This window comes from Bombus fervidus, chromosome 6, assembly GCF_041682495.2.
Source record: "Bombus fervidus isolate BK054 chromosome 6, iyBomFerv1, whole genome shotgun sequence".
In the NCBI taxonomy this organism is placed as follows: Eukaryota; Metazoa; Arthropoda; class Insecta; order Hymenoptera; family Apidae; genus Bombus; species Bombus fervidus.
Window position 1 is genome coordinate 1936093 of NC_091522.1, and position 27418 is coordinate 1963510.

Genomic DNA, 27418 nt, shown 5'->3' on the forward strand with positions numbered 1-27418 from the left:
GCGGTGGAATACTGCGAGGCAGCTTCAAAAGTTGCCAGTTAAACGACGGAGTTAACTTCGTTTCGTTGTTTGCGCGAACCGCAAATTTCCTCCAGTTACTCAGACCCGGAGCCCTGGTGCCGTTATAATCACGTGGATGTACGTGTTACCGGAGCTCGAACAGCAGACAGAGAGACGAGAGAGTCACTCGGTCGTTCTCGTTTGTCCCGTTTCTACTCGTGTGACAACTTACTCCTCGCCTTGCGCGCTTCATTCGCGATAAAGGACAGAGAGGAAACACGGTGCAACCAGTTCCACGGCTCCGGAGCTTCTATCTCACCTTGCCTGTTTCCTATACGTTACACTCTCTGTCTTACAGTCTTACGGCGGCAAGTCGCTTGAATAGAATTATATTGATAAGACAGCCGCTTTCGGGAATAATTGAATTTAGGCTAGTACACTGAATGTTCGACGGATACTGCTATCTGTTTCGTGCAACTGCTTCACGTGGTTGTTCTTCCAATAGATATCGGTTTGTTTCGTGGTTTAATTTCTGATCGAATTTTCCTTCCTCGGGTGTAAAGAAATTGTCATGTGATTAGAGAATTGTCTAGAGATGATTCAAGAATTCAAGTTCATAGTTGTAAACATTTCTCGTTTGGAATATTATTAAGAAAAGTATTTGTCGATGGAATAGAATTATATTGATTGTGGAATAATTGAATTTACGCCACTATTTTATGTGAATATTCTTTCCTTTTGGTTCGTCGTTTAACTTTTGATCGATTTTTGTTTTTTCGTTGGAGGAAATTGCACGAAGAAATTTTGAATTGTTTAATAGGATGATGAAGATTTTTTACATTTATAATATTCTCCCTTTCTCATTTGTTAGATGTAAAAATAATTTTACGAAGCGGTTTTTCTATCAGTGATTTATTTGGTATTTAATTTTTCATCGGTGTTTGTTCATTGGTAGCGATTTTGAGACAAAGACGAAGAAATCGCGAAATGGAAAGACGATCGTTTATAGATGATGAAAATTTGTGACAAATGCAAGTGTTCCCGTTTAGAAAAGTAATGAAAAAGATGCTCTCGCTGAATGACTCACCTCAGGGTTGCAGATCTTGTATTTCGTGCTCCACGACCTGCCTTTGCACGGTTTCCTCCTACAGCGCCTCTGCTGTCGTGAAATCCCACCGCCGCAGCTCCTGCGAAGTAGGGCGAGCATAATTAAAAAAAAAAAACAACGTACGAAGAGACTAACAAGGAGCATAGGTGTAATTTTTGACGCTGGTTCTTTTTGTCACAAAAATATCATTTTATGTAAACAAGCAAAGAATTCAGAAATTCTGTATTCTGTATTCTGTATTCATCGTTGTCGCGAAGATTTTCTAATGATACAAAGTATAATTGTACTAATGCTATTAAGATGTAACAATATCATATCCTAATTTAAAGAAAAATGTATTGAACGTGAAATATACGTTGTCAATGTATATACGTTATTATTTCGTTTCTTTTACTTCGTGTATCTCCACAGTTATGAGAGAACTGGTCGGAATTAGAACATGTAAGCGGAAAATTCGAAGCACCTGGGAAGATCATACGGTTTCTTTGATCATGAATTACTCGTTTCGAGAATTTAAGTAGCACTTGTACCTGTGGTACACACGGGTCGGTAGTTCGCAATTCTGACGTCATTACTTAAAATTTGTTTCAAATGTAGCTGTGCTTTAAAACTTGAATGAACAGTATATGTATAACAGAACCTAAACGATAACGTCAATTAAACGAATAAAGGATGTTTAATTTCGCGACAACGAAACTTTTCGGGCAACTACTTCTACAAGTATCCCGTTTTCCAAACGTTCTCTCTGTTTCTTAATTTTTCACTCTTTATTTACTTACTAATTAACGGAGAGAGACGGTTGCTTAAAATCTTTCATAAATAAATTTGTCGAATTAATTAAATATCTTAGACAAGCTAATTCTTCTTTTAATAGTAGACAAGCAAAATTATTCCGATAATAAAATATATCGTAGAATTCCAACGGTTTCGAAAAATAAATAATATATTTGGGTTAATTAAAAAAATTCAGAGGGACCTTCGCTTGATTTTTAAATATTTTTATATACATATAAATCTGACGTCACATTATTTCTATTTTAATCCCTTATATTTTCTGACGGTATTAAAGAATCTTTATTGATGTAGTATACCTGTCCTGAAAGCTATTACTTTTGTGAAATTGTATAAATGTATTCACCCTTAATATATATATTATTTACAGAATTTTGAAGATCGGAAATAGGGAGAAATGTAAGAAAATGGTAGCAATGACATGTAAAAATGGAGAATAATTTAGCACAGAAGTAACAACAATAATTAAAAATACACGATAATCTATGTATACAAAAGTGGCAACGGTAACTAAAAATGACAAAAGTTTAAGACATGAAACGTTAGACAAATTGTATCTATCTATTATTTACAGTCGTTGAATCGTAGAAAAATTCGCACATTCGATTCCCGATTTCAGACGATCGATATTTTCTCTCGAAATTTTGTTCCCGAAATTTTGAAGAATGTATCGGAATAATTAAAATTTGCGTTATAAGAAAATATGAATTTATCCAATATCAACAATTTGGAGAGATACTAAATACCAAACTTCTGCGATATACACAATATATCGTGGATTTGGCAAAAGAGAGTGGTACAAATCAGATGGTAATGCGTCGATGGAGGGAAAAAATTTTAATAATTGTATCGGGGAAGGCGAACAAAGATTTAGAGGGCCGTGGCTGGCCGCGTCGAATGTACGGCACCGTACATCATACAATAAGCTCCTCCAGGAGGGCGAGTGCAGTTCACCAGTCGTAAGCGTCATAAATTATTTGCTGCAGTCTGGGCCGTTTCTGGTCGGCTGAAAAACGATCTAGCCGTTCCAACGTCCGCCACCGGAACTCTACCGTTGTCGAAATGAGTTTTGAAACGTTTAACATTCCACCGACGTAAGGGCGCCGCGACGCGATACTTAGTCCTTCGATCGGTTCTATCTTGCGACAGTGCACCCGCCGCTTTATCATACCAAACAACGTCGATCTTACATTTTTCTTACAAAATGGAGGATGTTTGCTAAGTTAATTTCTTATAAATGCATAGACATCCGCAGTCTTGTGATAACCTTCTAACATTTATCACTGGCTTACGTTATAGGAAGCGATGGAAAGAGTTACATAAATGACGCAAAAACGTGATTCTCGATACGTAGAAAAGAAATTACAATATGAATGACGAGATGATTATTTGGCTTTTCATTTAGTATAATAAACACGTGATAAAGCTACGAAGGTTAAGAATCATTGTAAATGCGACATAACGCAGATAAGAGAGTGATTTGTAAGAAAGTATAATCGAAGAGTAGTCGTAATAGGGAAATCACGATTTATCGTTTCTTACGTCACTCGGAATAATTTCACAATCCGTTATTAATGAATAAGCAGTAGGGTCAGAAGTGATTGTCGTCAGAAACGAGGATTTCTGTGAGATGAATCAAATGTGTTTTTACTGCAGTGAATCATAGTAAAATTCCCGACAGTTATGTAAAATATTTTCCGTATTTTCTAATATCATTTACACTATCGTTCGTAAGAATTCGGATACTTTGATCAATTTGTAATAATATTATGCGAATTTCACCAGAAACGTAGAGAAGTTAATAATTAGTAGTTTTTTTATCTATTAAAAAGACTCGACGACAATATGTTTGTCTATTTACTACATATAACTTGTATTAACTTGTATTAGCGTAGGAAATGTTTCTATCAGTTTAGAAGACCGTTAACCTGTGTACTTTCTTACAATTAGTCTCTCAAATAGCAAAGTACAGTAGTTCTACAAGGCTTGATAATTACAAATTATAGGTTTCTTTGTTATTATTGATTTTCAAAAATTAACTCTCATTTCTTCGCAACTTTCTAATGAAATTATATTTTACAACAAATGCTTAGATGTGTATAAACTGAGCTATAAAGAACGAGTGTACAAATAGTTACGAACGAAAGTGTATCCTATCGTATCAATCAATGAATACATCTAGTCAAATCTAGAGCGTAAAATGCTTACCTTGTACAGCTGGACCATTTGGACCAAGGTGACCATTCGCCCCATACGACGCTCTGAAAATAGAAAACAATTTGTCGGTATTTGTTTCCTTTACGAAGCAATTTGTTAAATTTCGGATTAAATTGTACAAATGAAACGCCCATTTCCGCGGAATAAATTTGATAAAAGGGATGGGCACGCGTGCACGCACGTTTATCATTTATCATTTATCATTTATCATTTATCACGAGAAAAATTCGACGTTCAATTATTCGGCGTAGCGAATTAATCGGAGGCTGTATTTTCTAAAACTGTCCCGTTTCTCGCGGCCGTGCGTTACTTTTAACGAAATTGGAGGATCCGTCGCGAGCGAATGAATTCGTTAAAACAATGCTCGATGCACAGCAATATTCGATAGGTAATTAAATCAGCCCTCATGAAATTGTTGGACAATTAATCCGTACAACGACAAATCCCCCCATTCCGCCAGCTGCTCCCGTTTGTCAAATATTTCTTGTCTATGCTCGAGATTTACGAACAAAAACCTTTCAAAGTATGAATTTTATTCCAGTCAAGCACGAAGGTTATGTTTAATCCAAGAAATTGCTGCTTTTAGCTCGTATGGGACAGGATGAATCGTACGTGGATGACATGACGGATGAAAGGTTTTTGCACAGTCTTAAATTAGACACACTGAAATCGTGAATACGATAGGATTTTAAAATATCGATAATCAAATGTTTTATGAAGTTACATGAATAAAATAGTTTCCATTTTAAGAAGATTTTACGATTGTCCCTTTACGATTGACCTTTTCATCCTCGAATTACTATATTTTCTAACGAATTACTAACAAAATCGTACTGTTTCTTGTATACTCCTAAAGAGGACATAATGCATTAAAATCATGAATAATTTTATCAAAACAAGTACATATATCGTTACATAAGCAAGATATTTACATAAGCAAGCATGTAACATATAACACGTAAATTTATCTTAACATTTTCAAAATTAAGAAGAATCATAAACGAACAGAATATAACAGTACAGGAATTATCCTAAAATTCATTTTCATGTAACAATATGTGCATAGGATTTCTAGAAATATATTTAATTGTAATAATAAGACCGGTAACGTAGATGATCGGAGATCCTTGTAGTGTAATTAATAAACTTCCTTCTAGATTTATCTCGTTCAAAGAAAAGATAGCGCAAAAAATGACGTACATCCGATTCGTCGTATCAAGAATTGGAGAATGTGTGTCGAGAATCGCGTATAGAGCAAAGCTTGCCGATAAAAGTGGCACCGTAAGAACGGCGATATATCAAAGTATTTAGCGTTTCTCTACAGCGTGGAAACAGAAAAATCTCGTCTGTGAGGCGGACAGGAGCTGGCTTGCACATCGATATCCCTCTTGGAGCAATAAGTTCACCGTGAGACGTGATAAAAATTTCGGCGCTTCTATATCGTAATGCTCGGCACGTTCGTAGCCGAACCGAGCGGATTTCGAAAATTCACTTTTACCAGTCGGCTCGAGGCTCGTCGAGCTGAATTCTAGGCTGGATATTTCGCGGTGGCGAGCAGTTGCTACGATCATCGCTTCAGAATCTGCAGAAAATAAATCGGGAACGTCGGCGAAGCATTCTAACGCGTTAAACGACACCTGATTCGATTCTTTTCTTTTTTCAAAATAATCAACTTTGCGCAAAGTTGTAATTTTATGATATTAAGATTGAAAGAATTGGTCGGAAAAATATCGGTGATTTAATATCGTAGCGAGTCGTGTCATCGTTCGCTTTATCTTGCGTTACATAGAAATTCTTTGGAACATATTGTTAGCTTTTCCACTTGTTTCCCATTTCGAAGTAGAACATACGCGTGTCACGTTTCTCGATCGCGGAGGGCTTAACAAATACGAGCCCGTTCATCCTTTTCCTTTCGTAACGAAGTTCGTTTAGTTATTGCCCTCAATTGTTTCGGGCCGGACGGTTTTCAATTTTTGAGGAATGCTTGTGCACCTCCTATACATCGTATCGTCCTGCAATTTCTACCTCCCGCCCCTCCTATTTCCAACAAGAAATTCGAAACCACATACACGGCCCTCAGATATCTACACGATTACAAAGAAACAAATAAAAAATCTATTACAATTTTCCGTACTAAATTTGATAAAGAAGAACAAACTTCATTAACGTAATCGTGGGAGGGGGGGGGGTATTAATTCGAGAGTAGAGATATCGTAGATGATTTAAAATACTGTGCCGATAACCTTCACCTGTCACAGTTATCATTCAGGTTATCGCGATTACAATTATCGAACAGGATTATGCGTACTATCCCGTTGAATTATGTTATATCAATCGATCTCCATCGAAGAAATCTGTCGTTAATAAACCGTGTTGTAGCGTATCACGGACAAGATTATTAAAATTTACTAAACGGTAAATTCACGTGAAATCGTTAACCCTTTCGTGGTTCGAGGCACGAACGTTGTTCGAATAAAATATAGAATATCTTGCCGACGATTTTCCCTCGATCGTTCGCTCTCTTTAGCTGAGCTACCCGATAATGAGCTGTTGTATCGGCTTTCGGCCGAGAGAAAGAGCAGTAGGGGACCGACAATTAATCCTTTTTATCCGACTACCGTTCTGAGCGCGAGCGGGGAAGAGTGGATCAACGAAAAGGAGGACATCGTGAAGGAAAAGAGGAATAGAGAGAACGAAGGGATGAAAGGGAATAAGGGAAAGATCGAAGAGCTGAAACTCTATAAAAAAATAATTCAGCGAGAAAGGGAAGTTATGGAAAAAGCAAGTTAAAAGAGTGATAGACGGGAGAACAAAAGTAATAGAGGGGCTGAAAGTATTGTATATAGATTCCCCCGTGTTACGTCAAACGCTGAAATTTATTGCAATTTATTTTTAGAGAGTCTGTTACTCTCTTCCTCTGTGTTTATCTTTATTATATCATTTTGTTTCTTTTGTTTGCTAGTATATGTAGGTTGATTGCATTGCCTGTTTCCCGACACGTTTAATCCTGACGCGAATACGACGATCAAGTGTAATGGGCGATAATTTCACGCTCGAGTAAATTATAATGGCGCAAATTTGAGTGGCTGAGCTTGGTTCAGGTTCTCTTTATTTTTGTGTTAGTCGAGTCACTGTTTTCTACCCACTATTTTATGATTTCTTTGTATAACTAATTATACGCAATTAATTTGTTGATCATAAATAAACTAGATAATACTAGGATGAAATTATCTATTTTATTATCACGCTTATTTATAATAATATTTGAAACATCCACGTTGGATTCTTTCTTGCCTACAACAGGCTTCAACTATATTCATTTACTATTTAATTACTTTGACAATGATCTACGTATTTGCAATTCCTCTGAAATTGACAATATTTTTCCTCGGATATCATTTTGAATAGAAACATTAAAAAGGAGGAATTCCGACGACTCTTTACATGAAAAGAACTCTCTTCAAAATGCTCTTTTTTTTTGCTCACGACATAACCGTGTCAATTACAGTGAAAGAAACGAGCGTTTCTATCTCGATTTATCTTCGAAGGACACACGCGCAATTGACGAGAAACGTCGAATATCTCGGAAAAAATACGGCGGATACTTTTTAACGGTATTTTCGCTTTTTTTTTTTTTTTTTTGGTTTTCGTTTGCTTCATCGTCGAATTTTCGCGACACGAGATCGGTTTTCGTAGAAAATAATTGAAGCATCGATCTGGACGTCGCAACAGGACGATACGTCGCCTCTCGAAAACGATCGCCTCGTTTATCTTCCCTCTCGGGTTGGTCGGTGCCGCGTTATTTCGCGAGAGGACGCAAAGTTTGTGCGAGTGCAACGAGACGACGCGGTGACAGCAGTCGCGGGTACGTGGCGCGTTAACATTCGCGGAGTTGGTTCATTAAAAAAGCGCGGAACAAGCTCCAGGGCGCGCTCATTTGTTAAAAGTTCGCGGGCTTGTTCGCTGTTTGAATCGTTGATTAAAGAAGTGGCGGTTTCCCGTCTCATTTTTTATGCGTTTTCCTTTTTCCCCGTACTTTCGTATGTTTCTTCTACCTACCTTCCTTCTTTATTCTTTTATTATTTTTTTTTTTTTCTTTCTTTAACAGAACTTATACCATTTGAACAGTTTGAAGAGTAATTTAGGATGATAACGGTATATATTTAACGGATGAATTTTGATGTTCTGTCTGTTGTTACGGAGTTGTAGCTTGGAAATATGAATTTTTTCTTCCATTTTCAAAGTAATTTAATTCGCGCAATGTGAATAATAATAATCTGGTATCTTAGATAGGAATTTCTCCCCTTTGAGCAATCGAGCGCAATTCACGGTTATTGAAGATGAATGAGCCAACGATGAGTCACTAACGTCCTATTTGCCACCTAAATACACCAATTATTGTGTACTAGGTTACTGTCGTCGGTAAATCAACATGCGTTAATCCTTGTCCTCGCTATTACACGGTCCATTGATCGCGAAAAGCGTATTCTTACTTGTCCGAGCAAGTACTTACAGCCTATGGCGAAACTTTGCGTTTTTACACCTTTGCTAGATCCAAATATATCCATTGAGCTTTACCAAGGCTAGTATTAATAAATAAACAATTGCACTTGTTAATGGATCATCTACAAGAAAAATTACTTTTAGCTTTCGAAAATCAGAATAATACTTCTGCATTTTCAATCGTTAGAATACTATGTTTCATTATATATATATATATATATATATATATATATATATATATATATATATATATATATATCGATCTCTAAATGAATAAACATACTATTGAAATAACCAAATGAATAAACGATAAAATCTAACAATTTCTAATGAATCAACGACAACGGAAATCTTCCAATTACCTACCCTTGTGAAAGCAAAAGGCAACTTATAGATTTTCTATCAACTCACAAATAGCTTATAATCGCTATATCCTATTATATTTATTAACTGTTCGTGCGAAGAAGCTACCAACAAGTCGATTTCCTCTCGAATTGTACCGGTTCGCAGAGGAACGTTGTAGAGTTTCTCGACCGAAGAGATCCATGGCGAATGTCCAGGAGTTGAATCGTTTCGGTGAGATTTGTCTGGCCGATCATCGGTCCTACGGGGTATAGGAAGCGAGTGCAATGGCGGGAAGGAAAGTGGCTAGCATGGTGCGGCACATATATATGTATAGGGCGGTGCGAAAGCCCGCATTGCGGAATGAGAGATCGCCTATCGGCCTATTGGCTTGTCCTCTCTGCTCGTTTATTTCCATCTTCCTCCCCTCTCCACCCTTTCCGGTTTCTCCCGTTGGTATCCGGTTGTATGACCCTGTATCCGTCTCTGTCTGCCACTCAACACTCCTCTTTCGTTGCCAATTTGCGACGAGATTCACAGCTGGAGGCGATAGCGACGCGTGCGTGTCAGATAAGAATCGCTTTTGCACCGTGGGCCCCGTGGTCCAGTCCCGTTCGATCCCATAAATCGAACGATTCGATCGTCGCTCGGAAGATTTAACGGCGACGAAAGCCCGGCTCGCAGTAAATGTCAACTGATTTTCCTAGATTCTTTATAGGCGAGCCACGATAAGCGTCATTGCTTTTTTTCTGCGTCCATTTAACCAGAGATGTCTGCTTTCGAAATTGAGAAGTTGAAACAATTGGTTGGACGTTGGTAGAGAGAAATATGAAGAAACGATATTTGTTCTGTAAAACGGGATACACACTGTCGGACATATAGAAATATAAGGATATCCGTTGGTTACATTTATTGGAAAACTCTAACAAATTTTATTTTATTCGGTATTTTACGTTATAGGGCACATATGATGCAAATGGAATAACTAGAAAATAAAAGAAATAAAAATCATTCGATTTATACTAAATACGAATGGGGTGTCATAATATTTATCGTCGACACTATATAATAGAAATATGGCAGAAAGTCGTGCGCTAAGATAATTTATTTTACCTTTTAGATCGTGTTGGATTAGAGAAATGCGTTTTTTTTTTTTTTTTTTTTATTTCTACTGGAAATTTTCGCTTCTGACACTTACATCGTTTATCGTTTCAACTCCTTCACCGGAATACTATTCTTGCAAAATTATAATATTGATAAAGAAGATTTCCATTTGAAAATTCTATTTCATTACGAAATAGAACCGCTTATAGTAATGCTGTGTACAAAGCAAGTTCTTAACCAGCTTTGTGAAACTACTTTGTGAAATTACTTTGTGAAAATTCGCGATTCTTCTCACAAATATAACATTTCAATGTTTCTGAATTCATAATTGTACTTCTGCTTGTTAGTTCCAAGTAAGAAACATTAGCATAAATAAAGAGAACGTCCCTTATTCCCGCATTTCAAACTACTTCAACTTCCATAATACCATAATACCATTTGCTAATTGAAATTTAACTTTCCCCTCTGATCCTCATCATTAATACATTCATTTGATATTTACTTCTATAAACACGTGTCTTTAAGTCGTTGGCTAAGTTTCAGACGATTTCAATGAAAATGTCTGACGATGAATTAGAAGTAACGACTGCGTTAATTCAACGATTAATGGGCAATTTTCTGAAGCTGGAAGGAAGCGTGGTTACTTCGAGTAAGCGCAAATATTGGTCTTCTTTGCATATTGCGTTTGTGTACGGGATGTGGTCACAGTTTCGAGTCTGTTTGTCGCGATTCCGCGAATATTTATGCATACGAATCTTCGCGGTCGCGTGCAATCGCGCTCGCTTAGTTTTGCGCCTGTCGTTCGACAATTTTGCATATGCATGCGTAAACGCGCGCCACTCTGCGTGTTAAATATGCTTCGACGCGCAGTTGTTATTTATATAGGGAACTAGTTAGGCGGTTCTTTGTGTTTCTATTATTTCCCGTGTCTCGTTGATAACGATTTCATAACGGAAATTCTAATTCCTTCAATTTTCAAGTCATAAAATTGAAATTTAAAAGAATAATTAGAAAGTTTATACGAGGGAATTTGAAAACTCTTTGTTTCAATCGAAAAATTCGAAAAATTCGATAAACGAAGTCTGAAGTTGGATATGTTTATTGAATTTTCGTTGCTGTTGGATTGATACATCTGGGTCGATAGAAAATGGTTATTTCGAATCAGTATTTTCAAATATAAGTCGTACGTATTCGACACGTTTGCTTGAGAATTCCGAGAATATGAAATAACGCCGGAAGAGTGAACAAAATATTAGTGTATTCTCCAATTATCAAAATTGCCTAGAAATTTTCCAAGGTTCTGACGACTGTCCGACTACCATTTTAATTGTAAAAGCTTCAAATTTTCATAAAATTAGCGGGCACGAATATATTCTAAAGAAATGAATTTTATTTACAGAATGTTTAAACAAATTTAATTTGGATACTTACGTACATGTAGGTGGATATATGGAAACTAAAATTGAGAAGAATCGATCGACAAAACCACAAGGGATTAAAGTGTCTCAGCGAAGTAACGTTCGTGTCGTCCACGTATCCTCGAAAATTCTGGAATTTAAATTCTTCGTTCCCCCGTGTCGTGGATTCGATGTAACGTTAAAACTCCCTTAGCGGGTTCGGGGTGGTTAGAGCGAAGCAGTCTCGGCCGAGACGCCGCGCCATGTTGCCGTTAGACGTAATTCAAATTCCGGTGAATTTCAAGCGGAACCGAATGCGATAGCGAGGACCGTTTAAACTCCGCTTTGCTCCGAGCTGATCTGCACGCGACGAAATGACTTCACGCATTCGCGGCCGCTCTTCAAAGCATTCCGCTAATTTACATGCATACAAGCCTATATCGAGGTCGACTGGGGAACTTTAATAAAATCAAGCAGAACGAAGATAAAAGCGTCGATGGAAGGGTTGCGAGAGAGGGATCGAAAGACAGAGATAGGTAGAGAAAGGAAAGCGTGTTGCCAGAGAGTAACGGGCCAGCTATTCCCAATTCCCACCCAATCTAAAATCAATCTTAGTTCGTGCTCTTAGACGAACTGGAAGTAGGATTCTAAAGGGAGCCGCGACGGGATGAAACGAGGGTGAGGTTCGACCGATCACTTTTAAGCAGGCTTGCAAGTCTGCATTATTCAAACTCCACCGCCAACCGAACTAGAGTTCCACTGGCACCCTCTAAAGAACCCCCTTGTGCCTTTCTCCATCTTTTTCTATTCTACACCGCTTCATCCGATTTCTCTTGCTTTTCTATCCATTTTCGTTTCAGTTACGCGCGAGGCCGCACGTTTTTAATCCTTATTCCCACTTTGTTAACGCTTTCGTAATTTTAGTATTTTTACTTGGAAAATAAATTTATAAATGGTCTGTAATTCTTAACGTATCTGTTCCCTAGAGCGTTTTTTCGAGTATTGGAAGGATTGCAGGATTTGAGATTCGGGAGCGTTCAAAGAATTAAAATTCATGACAAATAGTTTAAAGATTCGCAATCAATTTTACGTTACTAAAGCTGTCCTTTTGCTTAGTTGTGCCATTAAACATGTACTCTTGCACCCGATGTTTCAATAGATATTTCGTTTAATTCAGTATCTGACTAGTTTATTCTTAAATATTTCATGCATTTGTCGCCTATTTTTGGGAAACTTCTATCTGCGAATCTAACAAATCGTTCCTGTAAAAGGTGGAGATCCGACTTATCATGATTTTACACGTAGACATTGGTAACGAATCAATAGTCATATTAACATCCCCTTCTGTATAAAATTATACCAATTTCACGAACTTCGAAAAATCGCAAGTAAGTATTCTTAAAAAATAATCTGTGAGAGTTTTTCGCTATAGCAGATGATCGCTGTTTCGTTTAATAACTTTACGATGTTTTTTCACGCGAACGCAACGAGTCGAGTGTACGGAGGCGTCGCTAGAAACGTTCATCCCGCTTCCTTCGGCTGTTCTTGAATCTTTCAGATGCATGTTCGCGAAAAGCAGCCGCACGAATTACGAGTTTAAAGCGCGTCGCGCTCCAAATATTTACATTCGCGCTCCGCTCGGTCGCCTACGGAAATTTCAACGGGAGCCATCGTCAGATTGTCGCCGCGCAAAAACAAACAACCCTACGTTCTGTGCAATATAAATATTTCACAATTACCGAGTCCGAATCACATTCACTTTGCTTGTTCTCCATTCTTCGCGCCCTCCTCTCCGAAGCTTTTTTACGCACGTGGCAGAAAACCTGGATTATGCTTTCTTTCAGTCCACTATCCAGCTAACCGTTCCATCTCTGTTTCTTTTTTTGCTATTTTTCTTTAATTTTTTCGATTTTTCCAAGCAACTCGAGCTTCATTGATTTATATATAGCATTGTTTATAACTAGATCGAGGATGTTTATAAAAATTCAGAGTTTCCCGAATACAACTAACGAAACAAAATCTAAAGATTTCTTTTGTCATCTAAATATTGTGACAAGTGTTTTACTATATATGTGTATTTTATACAATATCAGCAGCTTGTACATTTTTGTACATTTAAATTTCTTATAAACGCATCATTCGCATTCTACTCGTAAGTATCCAAATGACAAAGATTTTGCATTCTATTTTGATCACGAAAGCGCGCATGAGTTTTTGTTAGAACGATGAATATTATTATTGTTGTATCATGGATCGCAACTATATTTAACTTAAATCTAAATAATTCGGGTGACATTTACGGATTTTTTAAATCTATCGTATCTTGGCTATCGAGTGTGAAAGAAACTAAAATTTTAAATTATAATAAATATGTAATTGATTAATCTCTATAGTATTCAAAAATTCCAATTGAAAATAATCTTTCTTGCCAATCATGCCGCTGTATTTCTAAAACTAAATAATAAAACTCATCAATTCCCGTTTAAAATTGCTAACATCTGATCAGAATACGAGTAAACAGACATGCAAATTTTTAACTTTCATTTCGTTACCTAATATACCTAGTATTCGAACGCGATTTTTCCTTTGTTTCTAACATGTAAATAGAAATTTCTAAAAGATTCGTGAAATCTTAGAAATAATACGTAGCGAATTATTATCAAAACTATTAAGTCGACGTCGATGGTAACCAGAGATTAGGGAAGTTTATATTTGACGCGAGTTCACCAAAAGCCTCATTGAAGCATCGTTGTGGTGTCAGGTTGAAAGGGACGCGTAACAGGCTTAGAAAGACCGATGTCTTAAGCGGGATAAAAAAAAAATAAGCCGCGGAAATAAATCTGTTGGAATCACGTGTTGGCTAAGGACCTCGATCTGAATCGGTTATACCCGTGTAATGATATTCGGTAGCGTTTATGAGGTTTGGTTGTCCGAAAGTGAAATTCCAATAGGATTTAACGGGTCGTTTCCTGGAACGTATAAAAGGGTGCGTTCAAGGAATTTCAATTGGTCGCGATAATGGGGTGATTTTAATGACAATGGGAGTATGAATATTGAGTGGTGGATAAGAATGGGACTCTAGATCGGAACATGTGAGTTTACGTTTATCGGACAATGATAACAGATAATTCTCCTCTTCTTTGTGTCGTCAGACGATTTATAATTGCTTTCGAGTCTTTTGTTAGGATAAAGATACATCATTTGTTTCCTGATAAGAATTGTTATTATTCGAAGATTCTTATTCAAAAAGACTTTTCTATTCATTGATTCTTAGTAATGTTTTATCAGTCACAAGGCTCATCATAGATTGATTATTTTGACGGTAAAGCGTTACAGTCAAATGTTTTGATGGAGGATTTTCGTTTAGAGAGACTCCTACAATCCTATTGTGGCTTTCGTAAATTCATTTAATGCGTTAATTATAGAGATTTGTCATTACTCGGTTCTAAATTATTGTCAGTGCCAATGTCCCATATTTTATTATGACTTTATTTCATATTGTTAATGTCTCTCTCTCTCTCCCTCTTTTTGTATAATTTCAACGTTTAATATCAACGTTTCACACGATCATCCTAAATCTGCAAAATTGCTATAACATTTCACTCATACTCTAGAGTCGCAATCATGCATAATTACTAAAACATAGTGGAGGAATTGTCGATTTCCAATCGAAATGTCGTCGAGTGTTACCTTTTTCACGGTGATTCGACAGCGAGGTTCTCGAACGCTGGGAATAGAACGGATGATCGGACTTTTAAGCAGAATCCTCGCGGCGCGGCGTCTGCATTATTCACACGGTTCCTCTTTCGCGTCGATGCTTTTGCCCTCGCCAGATCCAGTCGGGACGCCATTCTCGCGTGCAGGTGTCAATTTGTCCTTCTACCTCTTTCACACCCTCATCTTCTTGGTCCTTCTGCTTTTCTTTCGACTGTCTTCGTCTCCTTCGTTCTCTCCATCTGCCGAAATGCTCTTCCTTCAGCAAGGGCACATTAGACTTCCAAATTATTGAAAGCAACAGCAGGAGACCAAGAGATCCTCTCTTCCTCTCTTTCTCGTACTCTTTACTCCTTTTCTATTTTTTTCTCTTTAAGCACGCTTGTCTCTCCGTCATCTTGGCGATTCCATCTACGTCGGTCTATAGCTAATGGAGGTCCTAAGGATCGAATCCACGAGATCGGTACACATCGCAAGAGGCTATTTTCGTAGCCGTTTTCAATATAATCGCATCGTCGGTTGGCTGCCTCGGGCTTGGGAAAGTCAATCGTGAGTGTCACCGACGGTGAACATCGTGTCGATGCTCTTCGGCTTCACCGTGCCACCTGTCCGTTCATTATCGATGCAAACGCTTCGAGCGGGATCCGTGTCCTCGGTTGGCGATCGGCTTTGTCCCGCTAATGCTACGAGACCGACCGACCATCCTCCGGCAACCCTCCAGATTCTCGCGTGTCACTGTTAATCGTTCCCCGAGAAATTGGATTACGGAGCACGGAGAATCCATTTGTGGAACGCCTTTTGCCTGTATATCGAAGAACTGTGTCTTGTCTACTTTATTTCGTGAACAAGATTTGCAAGTTTCTGCGGTGAATAATATAGACGCTGTATTTACTATTGAGCCGATGTCAATTTTCTACTATCTTCACATTCAACTCCGTGATTCGAATATACGATTCGTTATGCAGCTTTGTCATAACAAAGTGATGTAATCTTTATACGAATTGGTCATTTCATCGCTCTGTTAATAACTGAGCGTTCAATGAAGTATTGATTGGAGTGTACGTTTCGATGAAAACTAAAAAGCATATCGCGTTGGTCGACGTACTTTTTCAAGCAATCGAACGTCGAGCAGTTCTCGTCCAATGAAAAAACAAATTTTGCTGTTAAATGTGGACAATGCTGTGCAAAAGGATCAGTCGATTTTTCCACGAAGCGCGTTTTACAGACGAATAAAACTGAAAGTTTTGCGCCAAAAGTACACGGTACTTTTCATAGAAAGGGGGGTTACTGCTAATTTTTATCATTATTTATGAATAATGAACAAAAAATCTGGCAGTACTAACAATTTAGCGATAATGAATTTTTCCACGAATTTTTTCATTTTCGCGTTTCTGTTGTTTCGTCGATTCGAATCTATTGTTTCTATAGCATCAGACAGCACGAGTATAGTATTGATGAAATGTTCGTAGTTCGTGGCACGGATAATCAAAACGTTGCGCTTGTGCTATATACGGTGCGAATACCGTGTGTTGGTTGGATACAAAGCAGCGATTTGACGAGGCTTTGTTTCGCTGATACAAGTGCCTGTGCCTTAATTAGCATTATGATCGTACATTATGTTGAATGAAACTCTGTTTTCAATACCATTATCGTTAATTTTATCATTAGTTCTTAATTGGGATATATCGATATTTTTTTGTCGAACATAGTCTTCTATGCTATCGTCCAAGATACAGATTATCAGTATCTATGAATTTTGTATTATCTGTATCTGTAAAAATTTTTGTTCTAATTTTAATTTTTCATAAAAATAAATTATCTTTTTGGTAGTGGTGTTTGAAGGGATTTTCATAACATTCTTATAAAATCAGTTTTCCAAATTGCTCCAATCTTGACAATTTCCTGAAAATTTCTTCATACTAGATACTAGAAAGCCAATTTCACAAACCAATTTTCTAAATTAATATACATCATATCATGTATACATATAATATGCAATGAAATAATCTAAAACCTTATTTACTTAACTCCCCAAACTGTCTAGGAAAATATCATGTCATTATAAAATATTAAAAATTATAGAACATTTAAAAGAAAACTAGTTCACTATACATACCGTAAAATAGAATATCCGATTCGTAATTTACTTTTAAAATAATAACTTTGACGTCTTTCTAAAAACAAATCCATCCCTTCCGAAATTACCGTACAGGCGTCCATAATTCGTTCATTCTTGCACTCTCAATTTTATCGCCGAATCGCAATTATAATTTACACGCGATGCAATCCGGCAATTCATAATCCGCAAACGCGAAATCGAAGCAGCGAGGAGATCGGCCTCTGAATGCGAAACAATAATTTCCATCGAGTATCGCGATTTGTTCAGATTACGTGATTAAAAGCCGGGGTTCTGTGGTTTTAACGAAACACGGGGGAGAGGATATTATACCGGTCGGCTTTTAAATAATGGTTTTCGATGTTTTATCGTAAAAAAGCGAGCACTGGACGAGGGTAAAACACAGAGGAGTGGGTAAAAAGGAAATAAAAAGAACAGAGGAGACAAGACTGGAACTTGAAGCGAAACAGAGAGAGAGAGAGAGAGAGAGAGAGAGAGAGGGAGAGCGAAAGAAAGGAGCCGAGGGAAAGACGGACCCCGTGGGTTAATTTAACTTGTTCCCATCGAGACACCGCTCGGTTCCTCGAGGAGCAAGGGAAAAAAAATCGTCTCACTCCGGGGTTAATTTGTAAGCGCTGGTTCGGTTCAAGCCAGAATCGATGGCGGGGCATGAATTCGCGGACGGTTGAAAAACAGTTTGCAGAAGGGTGGGTGAAATAGGAAAAGGGAAAGGACGAGGGAAATTGTCTCGAAACACAGTTTGCCGGTGGCACAGGGGTTATTACACGTCAGTCACACCTCTCTCAAAATTGCGAAAGTTTTATAAGACACAACGATCCTCGGTCGATTACGTCCCACGCGACTTATGACCGGCACCTTTATTATTGCGCTGAGTAGTCTCGTCTTATATTGCATCGCGAAAAACAAAATTGCTTGGACTCTGCTTTAACCGGGGATTTGTTTTATTTTCTGCAAACCTGACATCTGGTTAAATGGTATTATCTTTTAGCTTCTTATCTTATTCTTCTTTCGTTTGTGGTTTGTTGGTGAGATTTGAATGGACGTTGTTGCGTGGGATGCTTCCGGTGATTGTTGCGTAAGACGTATCATCGTGTAATATTAAACGGAAGGCTACGAGTTGTGTCTGTAGTACTTTCTTGATAGATTTAATCACGTAATGGTGGTAATTTTCTGGAAATCCCAAAGTAGAAAATCCACAAGTTTCTAAAATTAAAGCAGAGATACATATTTGGCGGAGTTTCGCTGCAAAAATTCTATCGAATAAAATAACTTTCATAAGTTTGATGATAAGATGACATAAAGTTTCTTTTTCCTAATACTCTGATACATTTTCTCTGCAAATATGTGTTTTCCATTTTTCTTCACTTTTAATATAACCTTTATTGATCGTAACTACGATCAAAATGAGAGATTAAGCAAATAAAAACGAAACGTGATTAAACTAGATACGTTTTTAGTTAATTACATAAATTGCACCGGGTAGACGTTTCTCTGAGTTCGTATCATTTTTCATCATTCTCGTCGTAATAGTTTCAGTTCCGAGCTACTTTCGATTTTATCGATTTTCTCTCATCTTCGAATGCTTTCCGCTTCTTCTTTTCATGTGTACGAAGTACTTATCAGCGATAAACCTCTCCCGGCATATGCTTCGCGATATCTTCCGTGTCTTTTCCTATTTTCTATTTCTGTATATGGCTGTTCTCCTCGAATATGCATACGATTTAAACAATAGCAGCGCTATACAGCGACCACTTTTTCCTACATCTCGATTTTCTTCAGTATTCGAACGGAACGATCTTAAAGCTCGGTAAAATATTCTACCTAGCGATTTTCTTTTCCCATTATATAGTTTCTTCTGAATGGAAGAATCTTTAAATAAATATAATAAAGAATACGAAGAAGAATATGGCGAAATCATTTTTCTTGAAATACCTTTTTATCGTATAATCTCTGAAAATGTTTATATGGTAGATACAGTACTGAAAATTATTTCTTAAGATGCATTCAAATCTTTTGTTAAGTATTTCATTTATTACTTTCGTTCCTAGTTACTTTTCACCCTGGCCTTTTCATCCTGCAATACTCGTAAAATAAATCAGAAGATAAATAATAGTTTCGAAATTTTTTAATCAAGACACATTTTCAATTTGTATGTTTGAATAAATGAAACACAATAATATGATATATATATATACAGATAATATGACAATAAATGAATAAAAATGTTTCAATAATAAACTAGTACTAAAAAACAATGGCATTAATGAACAGTACTAAAGAATTTGGTGCAAAAACAAATCACTCGACGGTTTGGTCGTCATTTAGAGAAATTCTAAACCGATTTTTCGGAGCTTTTGATAAGTAATCGGAATCGTTTCGATCCACTCGTGTCATCGGATCGATTCGAATTGAAACGAACCGTGTTTGAAAAAACATTTTACCACTGCGTAAAACGCAAGGAAAATTCCGGTTGGTGTTCGTTGCTGTTAAATTAACAAATGTACGCCGTTACCGATGTGCATCTCGCTGAATTCCAATTATTCCGTTGATCGGTCGCCGTGTGATTTGCGAAATTACTAAAACGCAGATGTAATCGTCGAATCTACTCCCATAACGTCTCACTCTACTGCTTTTCCACTGGTCGCTATCGTGCTTGCCATATAATTAATCGATTTTGACAGATCTAACACAAATTCCAATACAAAGTATATAAGTAAACTGAAACCACTTTACTTGAATTGTTCTTTCAAGTTTCTACTAATTTTGTCGTTAGTCAATTAGTCGATTCAAGCGAGGATCGACATACTTTGAACATTCCAAAGGAATACTCCACTCTATGATCATTGGACAATTACATATGTTGCAAAATGTAGAATTCGCTTTAAAGTTCAGATAATGTCAATTTTCTGTGATTTTAGATAGATCCATTTAAAATTAGCAGCGATTAAGTTCCAATTGCGGAATACTCCAGTAATTAGGATCTATCGAATATAATGCTATATCCATTGTTCAAAGAACATCGAGCTTTTTCTTTATAACATTTCTAGAGAATCAATTGGGGAAATTCTGGTCGATTTTCCTGTAAATGAAAGATCAAGTGCTTCGTTTGCTGTTCAATTTGCTCGAAGAAGAACTCTTCGAACGATCACTGAAAAGCCAGTGGTGGAGAAATTGTCAGAGTATCGTCGACATTTCACTTGCTTTCACTTGCGGTACCTCTTATTATCTTTCAATATCGTATTAATATTTTTTATTTCATTTCTGTTTGAATAAATTGTATTTTTTGTTGATCATCGGTATAACTTATTCAACATGATCCACGTTCTGAAGATGTATGGCGGTCAAAGAGGTTTCGACAGATAGGTAGATAACGGATTGGGGTGGAAAGGAAACGATATAACGGTGTCCAAGTTTCGTGGCAAGAGCCGCGGTCGGATGAGAATTATTCAAGGATTTTCCAGATAATGCAATAACGTAGCAGCGCGCACACTGCCGCCCGTGAGAAATTAGCGGCATGAATTATGAATGAGACCGACTTTGCCGGCCGTTTATCTTCTTTAATGTTTCTTGGCGTCTTTCGTTGGTCGAGACTACCAACAGTGCGTCCTGGTACTCGTGATTTCTTACCTCTTTATTCTACGTTTGCAGCATGGCACCACGATGAAAAACGCTGATATCGGCGATAAATTGGACGTTCTATTGTTTTTCGAAAAAATGGAAAGTATATTGGAATCTTGATAAGGATTCATTTAGAAAAATGATAGTCTTTGCGTGATAGTTCGTTTGGAACTAAGTTCGATAGTGTCAAGCAGTTAGTGTCGTTTGATTCTTATATCCTACTTTCGCCATCCTGTTTTCGTCATCATTCGTGTTTGCCAAAAATGCGGCAGATTAATATTTTATGGTCCAGCGGTGTCTCTTTTTTTCTGGATAAAAGCTCTGCATAAAAACAGAACGCATGGTGATTATATGATTTTTGTCCGAATATAATGACAAAATGTACATATATATGTTATACGAGAGTAACAAAGTACATTTTTCGGGAAATTAATTTCAGATAGAAAGTTTGAAGTAGAAAGTCGTTAATAATTCGACCATTTGACGCTGAAAAATTCCTTTTCCTTTTACAGCCATTCAATTTTAAAGGTCTTTAATAGAATGTTGTTTATATACGTAACGTATATCGCTTACTGTTAAAACAAGAGTTAAAACGATTCCTAAATTGTGAAATTCTCTGTTAAACGATATAACTACATTGGCTAAAACTTCATTCGATTTTTGTCACGCTAAAAACTTTCAAATTTAAAATTTGCATGTGTCTCCAAATGTACTATTTCGCTGGTGCGTCGCTCTTCTACATTAATATGATGAAACATCTCCTTCGCGTATAAATGTATAATTATTTCACAGAATGATATTAGTATGAATAGCGATAATTTCAAAGCGCTGACGTCAAACGACCGCCATTACGCACGAATGTTTCGTACATGCAGCACTCAGTAACAGTCACCTTTCAAATCGAACACCCGTTAAATGCAATTAGACAATTAGCCGCGAACACGATGGAGCAGCGAGTGCTTCGTCGACGCTTTTCACCCTTCTGCCGCGTTGAGAGCGCTACTAGAGCCAGTCAACGAAAACCACGTATTCCGGGAGACGACGATGAGATAGGAACATTCATTGTCATAGCACGCACGCTTCTCTGTCCAAGGGATGTTCGACGACCGGCGACCCTCTTCTCGATGTACTTTGTGGTCGACCGATTTCTTCTTTCATTCTCGATGCACCGGCACGAAAACCTTTTAAACCGTCCCGCCGCCGCATCTTTTCGCTTTTGCGCACAATTTTACCTCGCTGCAGTTAATTAGCGCAAACTATCGTCTCTTATCGGCGAGGATCGAAGAATTCGATGTATCAGAATAAAGAGATCGTCCTTATATTCCCTCAAAATTACAAGATTGTTCATGATTTGTGATACATAATTTTAAGAAGGGAAAGATTCGAGTATTTGATTGATTTTGAGTTTTAATCTTTTTTAATTATTTAAACAGTTTTAGTAACCATAGACCATTGTAACATATGTTCTTTTAATAAATGAAATACCAGGCTATTTATATATTTTGATTCACATTAATGGTAGAAAGTATAAAGTGTTTTTGAAATATCTGCGAGCTTTTGAGTGGTTAATGAATGGTACTGAGTAATAGAATATTATCAGTGATCTCTTGTAGCCTACGGATTATCTTCAACTCCAATGACACAACCTCGATAATTCTTCGTGGCTTTTAAGTAATTTGCTACCGATTTCTTTTGTCTTCTAAGTTGATACCTTGATCTCTCAAGAATCTTGATGATTGCATAGTGAGCTTCAAATGGCCATGAGCTAATGATATTCTAATAACCGTATATATATATAGCAATGACACGATCTGGACAATCTTTATGCGAGACGAAAAGGTGAACAAGAAGGTATATAACCATAACGATGTATTTTCTATAAAAATATTTATTTGAACAATAATCTGGCCTTTTACGATCGTCTATGATACAATAGTATCGATATTCTATCTGTGTAATAAATTAGAGATCTGAATATACCAATATTTACAGATTAATGCTTTGCTTCATCCTTTAAAACATTCTCTTATACGATAGAACTCGTCGTTATTTGATTCCATTAATCGCGATTACTCGTTCATATAATCATCCCGAGAAACAGGATTAAACGTTCGTTGAATTCTTCCGTGACAAAAATTTCCACTGCCGGTGAGAATCTTTTGATAAATACCTCTCAAGTTCCAATTTTGGACATTGATCTCGTTTTAAATTATACAATTGTTGTACAGGCATAAATCAACAATGAAAATTAGAACAGGAATGATATTTATATCAGAATAACAGTGAATAATTTATGATGCGACGTGAACGATAATTCATTAATTCGGCTAATTGCGCGGCCGCGATATTCTTCGACGATCAAACGGGTGCCAGCCCTGAATTGTTAACACGCTGTAGCAAATTTAATTGAGCGGTTCGCGTAATCATCGTCTTTCTTCGATCGATTATTTACGTTTTAATGAGGCGCTTTCTAGCGCTAACGCGCCCAGTGCCGATATTTTCTATACAATTTAACGAAAATCCACAATTTGATATTTATAGTGCATATGACAAATATATATAGTCCATATAGGAAAGGAATATAGGATTACACTTTTTTATTTTCGGCTTAGTTCTCGAGAAAGTCGAGTTTGAAAATTTACCGAATATGCTTGAACACGCGGCTAGTTCCGAACTGAACAGGATTAAATAGTCGTCAGGAAATCGTTCTATATGTGAAAATAAGTCAAAAGCGTGGAGTATAGTAGGCTCCATGTTTAAACTTTATTTTCTGTCGATTATTTAACTCTGTCTAGCTCGGAATCAATCATCTCTAAATATACTTGACAAATTTTCCACTTTTTTCTTATTTTTACACAGGGAACCCGTCGTGCTCCTTCTTCGGCTTCTGTGTTCTCTACTTAACATTAAATACAAAATTAATCTTTTATGAAGCTTCCATTTTCTTTGGTCCTTGGAATTAGTTAAACGCACACGCGCATTTTATTTCGATCTCACGACATATGTATATCTCGTTGATTAGTATTTTCTCTTACTCTCTCCCTCTTTTTTTTTTTTTTTTTTTTTTAACGACAGAATACGCGGAAAGCTCCCTTTCTGTCCGTCCATTACATTTTGTTTTTTTCTATTTCTGGTTTTTTAGATCACAGATAATGAGGCCTCTGTGCTTTAAAAGACAAAGAACCGCTTTCGAAATGATGCAATATAAAATACGACGATACACACAGGATATCAATGTGAGGTTTTATTCGTCCTAAATATTCGCTGCACGGTCACAATCACGATTCGTTTTAAACGCTATTCCAATTTTAAAATCGCAAACGATAAACGAACAAACGTAATACACAGGCATAAACACAAGCAGCGGAATAAAATTTGTTCGTTGTTAAATTGAACGACGGTGTTCGGTGATAAAGTAATTACAAGTTCAACGAACAGTTTCAGCGCGAACACCTTTGCGCACCGAAACAATCGTCAGCTACCGACAACTATTCCCACTAATAACCATTCTGGCAATTATCCAAATAATTCGTGTTAACATGAAGCTCATCAAGACTTTCCGCCAACTTCGAACTTTCAACCCATGAACCCGAATAGAATTACAGCCAATCGAATAATCAACCATCGGTAATTGCTTTTCCACTTCTCGATATTCTTTCGTTCCTCGTTCGGTCGAAATTGCACGGTTTTAAATTTCAGTTTCAATCGCATTGTCATCTTTTTTGTAACCTGCTACTTCTCGTGTCGTAGGTTGTGTACGTATGTATTCGTACAAGTATATCGTGTTTCAGCTTGGCATGCTCTGTATCACAGCATATCTTTTATTATTTTAGTGAAAGAAGAAACGGTAAATATTATTCCCTAGCGCTTAATGGGAATAATATTACTTATATGAAATAGTTACAAGTGTCCAATATTATTAACTCTCTTCTGGCATGTATTATTTCTCCTAAATGAAATAAACGTTTACTACAAAATACATGCACCTATAATTATTCCTAGGATCTCGGGAAAGGAAATTATTACAGAAACAATTACAGATTAGCGAGGAAAGATTTTAAATGATTTCAATTGATATCATTGGAATATTGAACTTTAATGATTTTAAATAGAATCTTACGATTAAAAAGTCAATCGGGATTAAGTTAATAAATTAAGTAAACAATATATGAAAGCAATCGATTCACTGAATATACGGAACTCTGTAACTATATACGAAGAACGACGATCAACTAACGCAAGAACTGTTTCAACTTCAATTACATCGTTCCTTCTTTTTCCTTGCCAACTCTGCTACGTACCGGTATTCTACGAGAGCGCTGCGGTTTCTGGGGCGAATCGAGTTGCCAAATTTCTGGAAGCCACCCCCGGAAGTTCGCTGATTCGGTATTCGCGAAAGGAATTCCCAAAAATACGTTCGGCACAAACGTTATTTCGATATACCGTCGCGACATCCTAATTCGACGATGCGCCACCGCTGTTCGCGAACTTAGTTTTACGCTCGTAGCCAATGCAATCACCGACAGAAGAAACATCGAGAAGATATCTGAGGGAAAATGTAGGCAAAGTTGGATGCAGTAGGACGCGCACGATTTCCTATACGGGATATGACCCTATTCGCCTTATCTGTTCGCCATGCTCGTATCAAAGGTATTTTTATATGCGCATGCGAAACGTTGTACGGATACACGGCGAGCTACACAGTTGTCTTACGAGATCATCTTATTGCTCGCCGAATTTCGTTGGAGGCTTCTTGTGGCTCCGACGTCGCGTCGTTCGATTATCAGAAGATCTGTTCGGGCGTAGGAAATTTATGAGATTCACGATCGATAGCGAAATTTATGTGTTACAGAAAAATAAGGAGTTGAATCGATCAGGATGGATTGTGCACTAATTTTTGTTACGATGTATTTTGAGCGGCGAGAAAGAAATAAGGACAATTGTAAATGTAGAATAAGGTTAAAAATGAAACTAAGCGATTCGATCGTCATAACGCAAGGAGATACGAAAGTGAACTCGAGGATTACGATTAAACAACTTGTACTAAAACCATGGATATTTGAATCTTTGCTTCTTCAATGAGAAGGTGGGCTGAATATATATTTTTGTCGTTAACTGTATAAATTAAAACGACGGCAAACAAACCAAGTTTGATTTTACTGTGAAATTCGGTTCTTATCTGTTTATTCTACATTTACTTGAGAATTCCTATTGCACTTATTGTCGGTTATTTTAGAATTGTCAAATTTTAGCCACGAGAAGTAAATTAGCGATTCGTGTCAAATATAGGAATAAAGTTGATACAAGGTTCAGTTTACCAAATTAATTAGGATTGATATCATAAATAAGCGCGCGCGTGTTTCCACCATTTTATAAATTAAATCTACAGGATCAAAGTTAGTACACTAGTAATCAAATAATGTTCCACGTTGAATCTTCAATTATTAAAACTATTAATAAAAACGACATTGATGCAATTAGGTCGAAACTTTCATATTCATGTACTCGAATATCAGCGCGGTTTCACTGATATTTTAGAATCGATAGAGAATTTCTGCTTTCTGTTTATAATGTTGTTATAGAAATTAGATTTGAACGCGACACATACAGAATGCGATAGCAACGGTCATCTTCGAGGATGCACTGGCAGATACAGAAAGCTTCGCGTACTGTGACATCGAATTCATAAATTCTGATTGCTGCATTCAAAATGCGATAAACGTTGACTCTGTGTTCGGTGATATACGCACGTTAATCCCGAGCATTCTAAATTTCTCTCAATCTGTTGTTCCGATCCGTTGCGGGGAACGCAGCTTCCATCCATCATTCGGGCTGTTACTCTTTTCCGTGACTGGCGATCTTTCCGACGCATTTCATTAATTAAAATAATCTGACGGTCTCGCTGGAAGTTAGTAATGACAGATTTGAAACTGAAAGATTTCTTTAAAAATATCCGTCGTCAAATTGTAAATCTACATTCTTTAAAAGAGAATTCTATTTTCGATCGAAAATCATCTAAATCAATTTTTTTAAACAGCCGTTGCTGCACAATAATCTACTAATTGTAAGTAGCGATACTCGTAATAAGGTGAAAATACTGTTACGCAAAGAGTGTTCACAATGGTTTTGTAGTTTCTAATGAAAGGTAGATGCTGGAAACACAAATAATTAGCATGTGTGTGTGTGTAGAACATGCTAATAATCGAACCTTGTTATTAAAATTCGTTCACATCTTTCAATTTTACTGAAAGATTGAACAATATCGAACATTTTGAACGATCGAATTTGATTATCGAGGATTGCGAGTGGAGAAAGATAGGTGAAAAATATTTCTCGCCCGTCAGTTTCATCTATCCTAATTCAACAAGAATCTGGATATCACGGAGAAATCATAACGGACCGTATCTCCCATGGTGTAAACTTTACAACGTTGTTTCCCAGTGTCGACGCGATTAAATCTACCGACCGACCGGAAGCCGCTGAGGG

At 37.1% G+C, this 27418-nt stretch overlaps 1 protein-coding gene across 2 annotated transcripts in view; it reads right to left on the reverse strand.

Moving 5' to 3' along the window:
* Nolo (ADAMTS-like no long nerve cord) overlaps nt 1–27418 on the reverse strand; it is a 235344-nt gene that overhangs the window by 73364 nt on the left and 134562 nt on the right. For both annotated transcript variants that reach the window (XM_072005441.1, XM_072005440.1), the window contains exons 4-5: nt 4109–4161; nt 1088–1187 (exon numbers count right to left, since the gene is read on the reverse strand). In XM_072005441.1, the coding sequence (XP_071861542.1) occupies nt 1088–1187; nt 4109–4161 (153 nt within the window). The remainder of the gene's footprint in view (nt 1–1087; nt 1188–4108; nt 4162–27418) is intronic.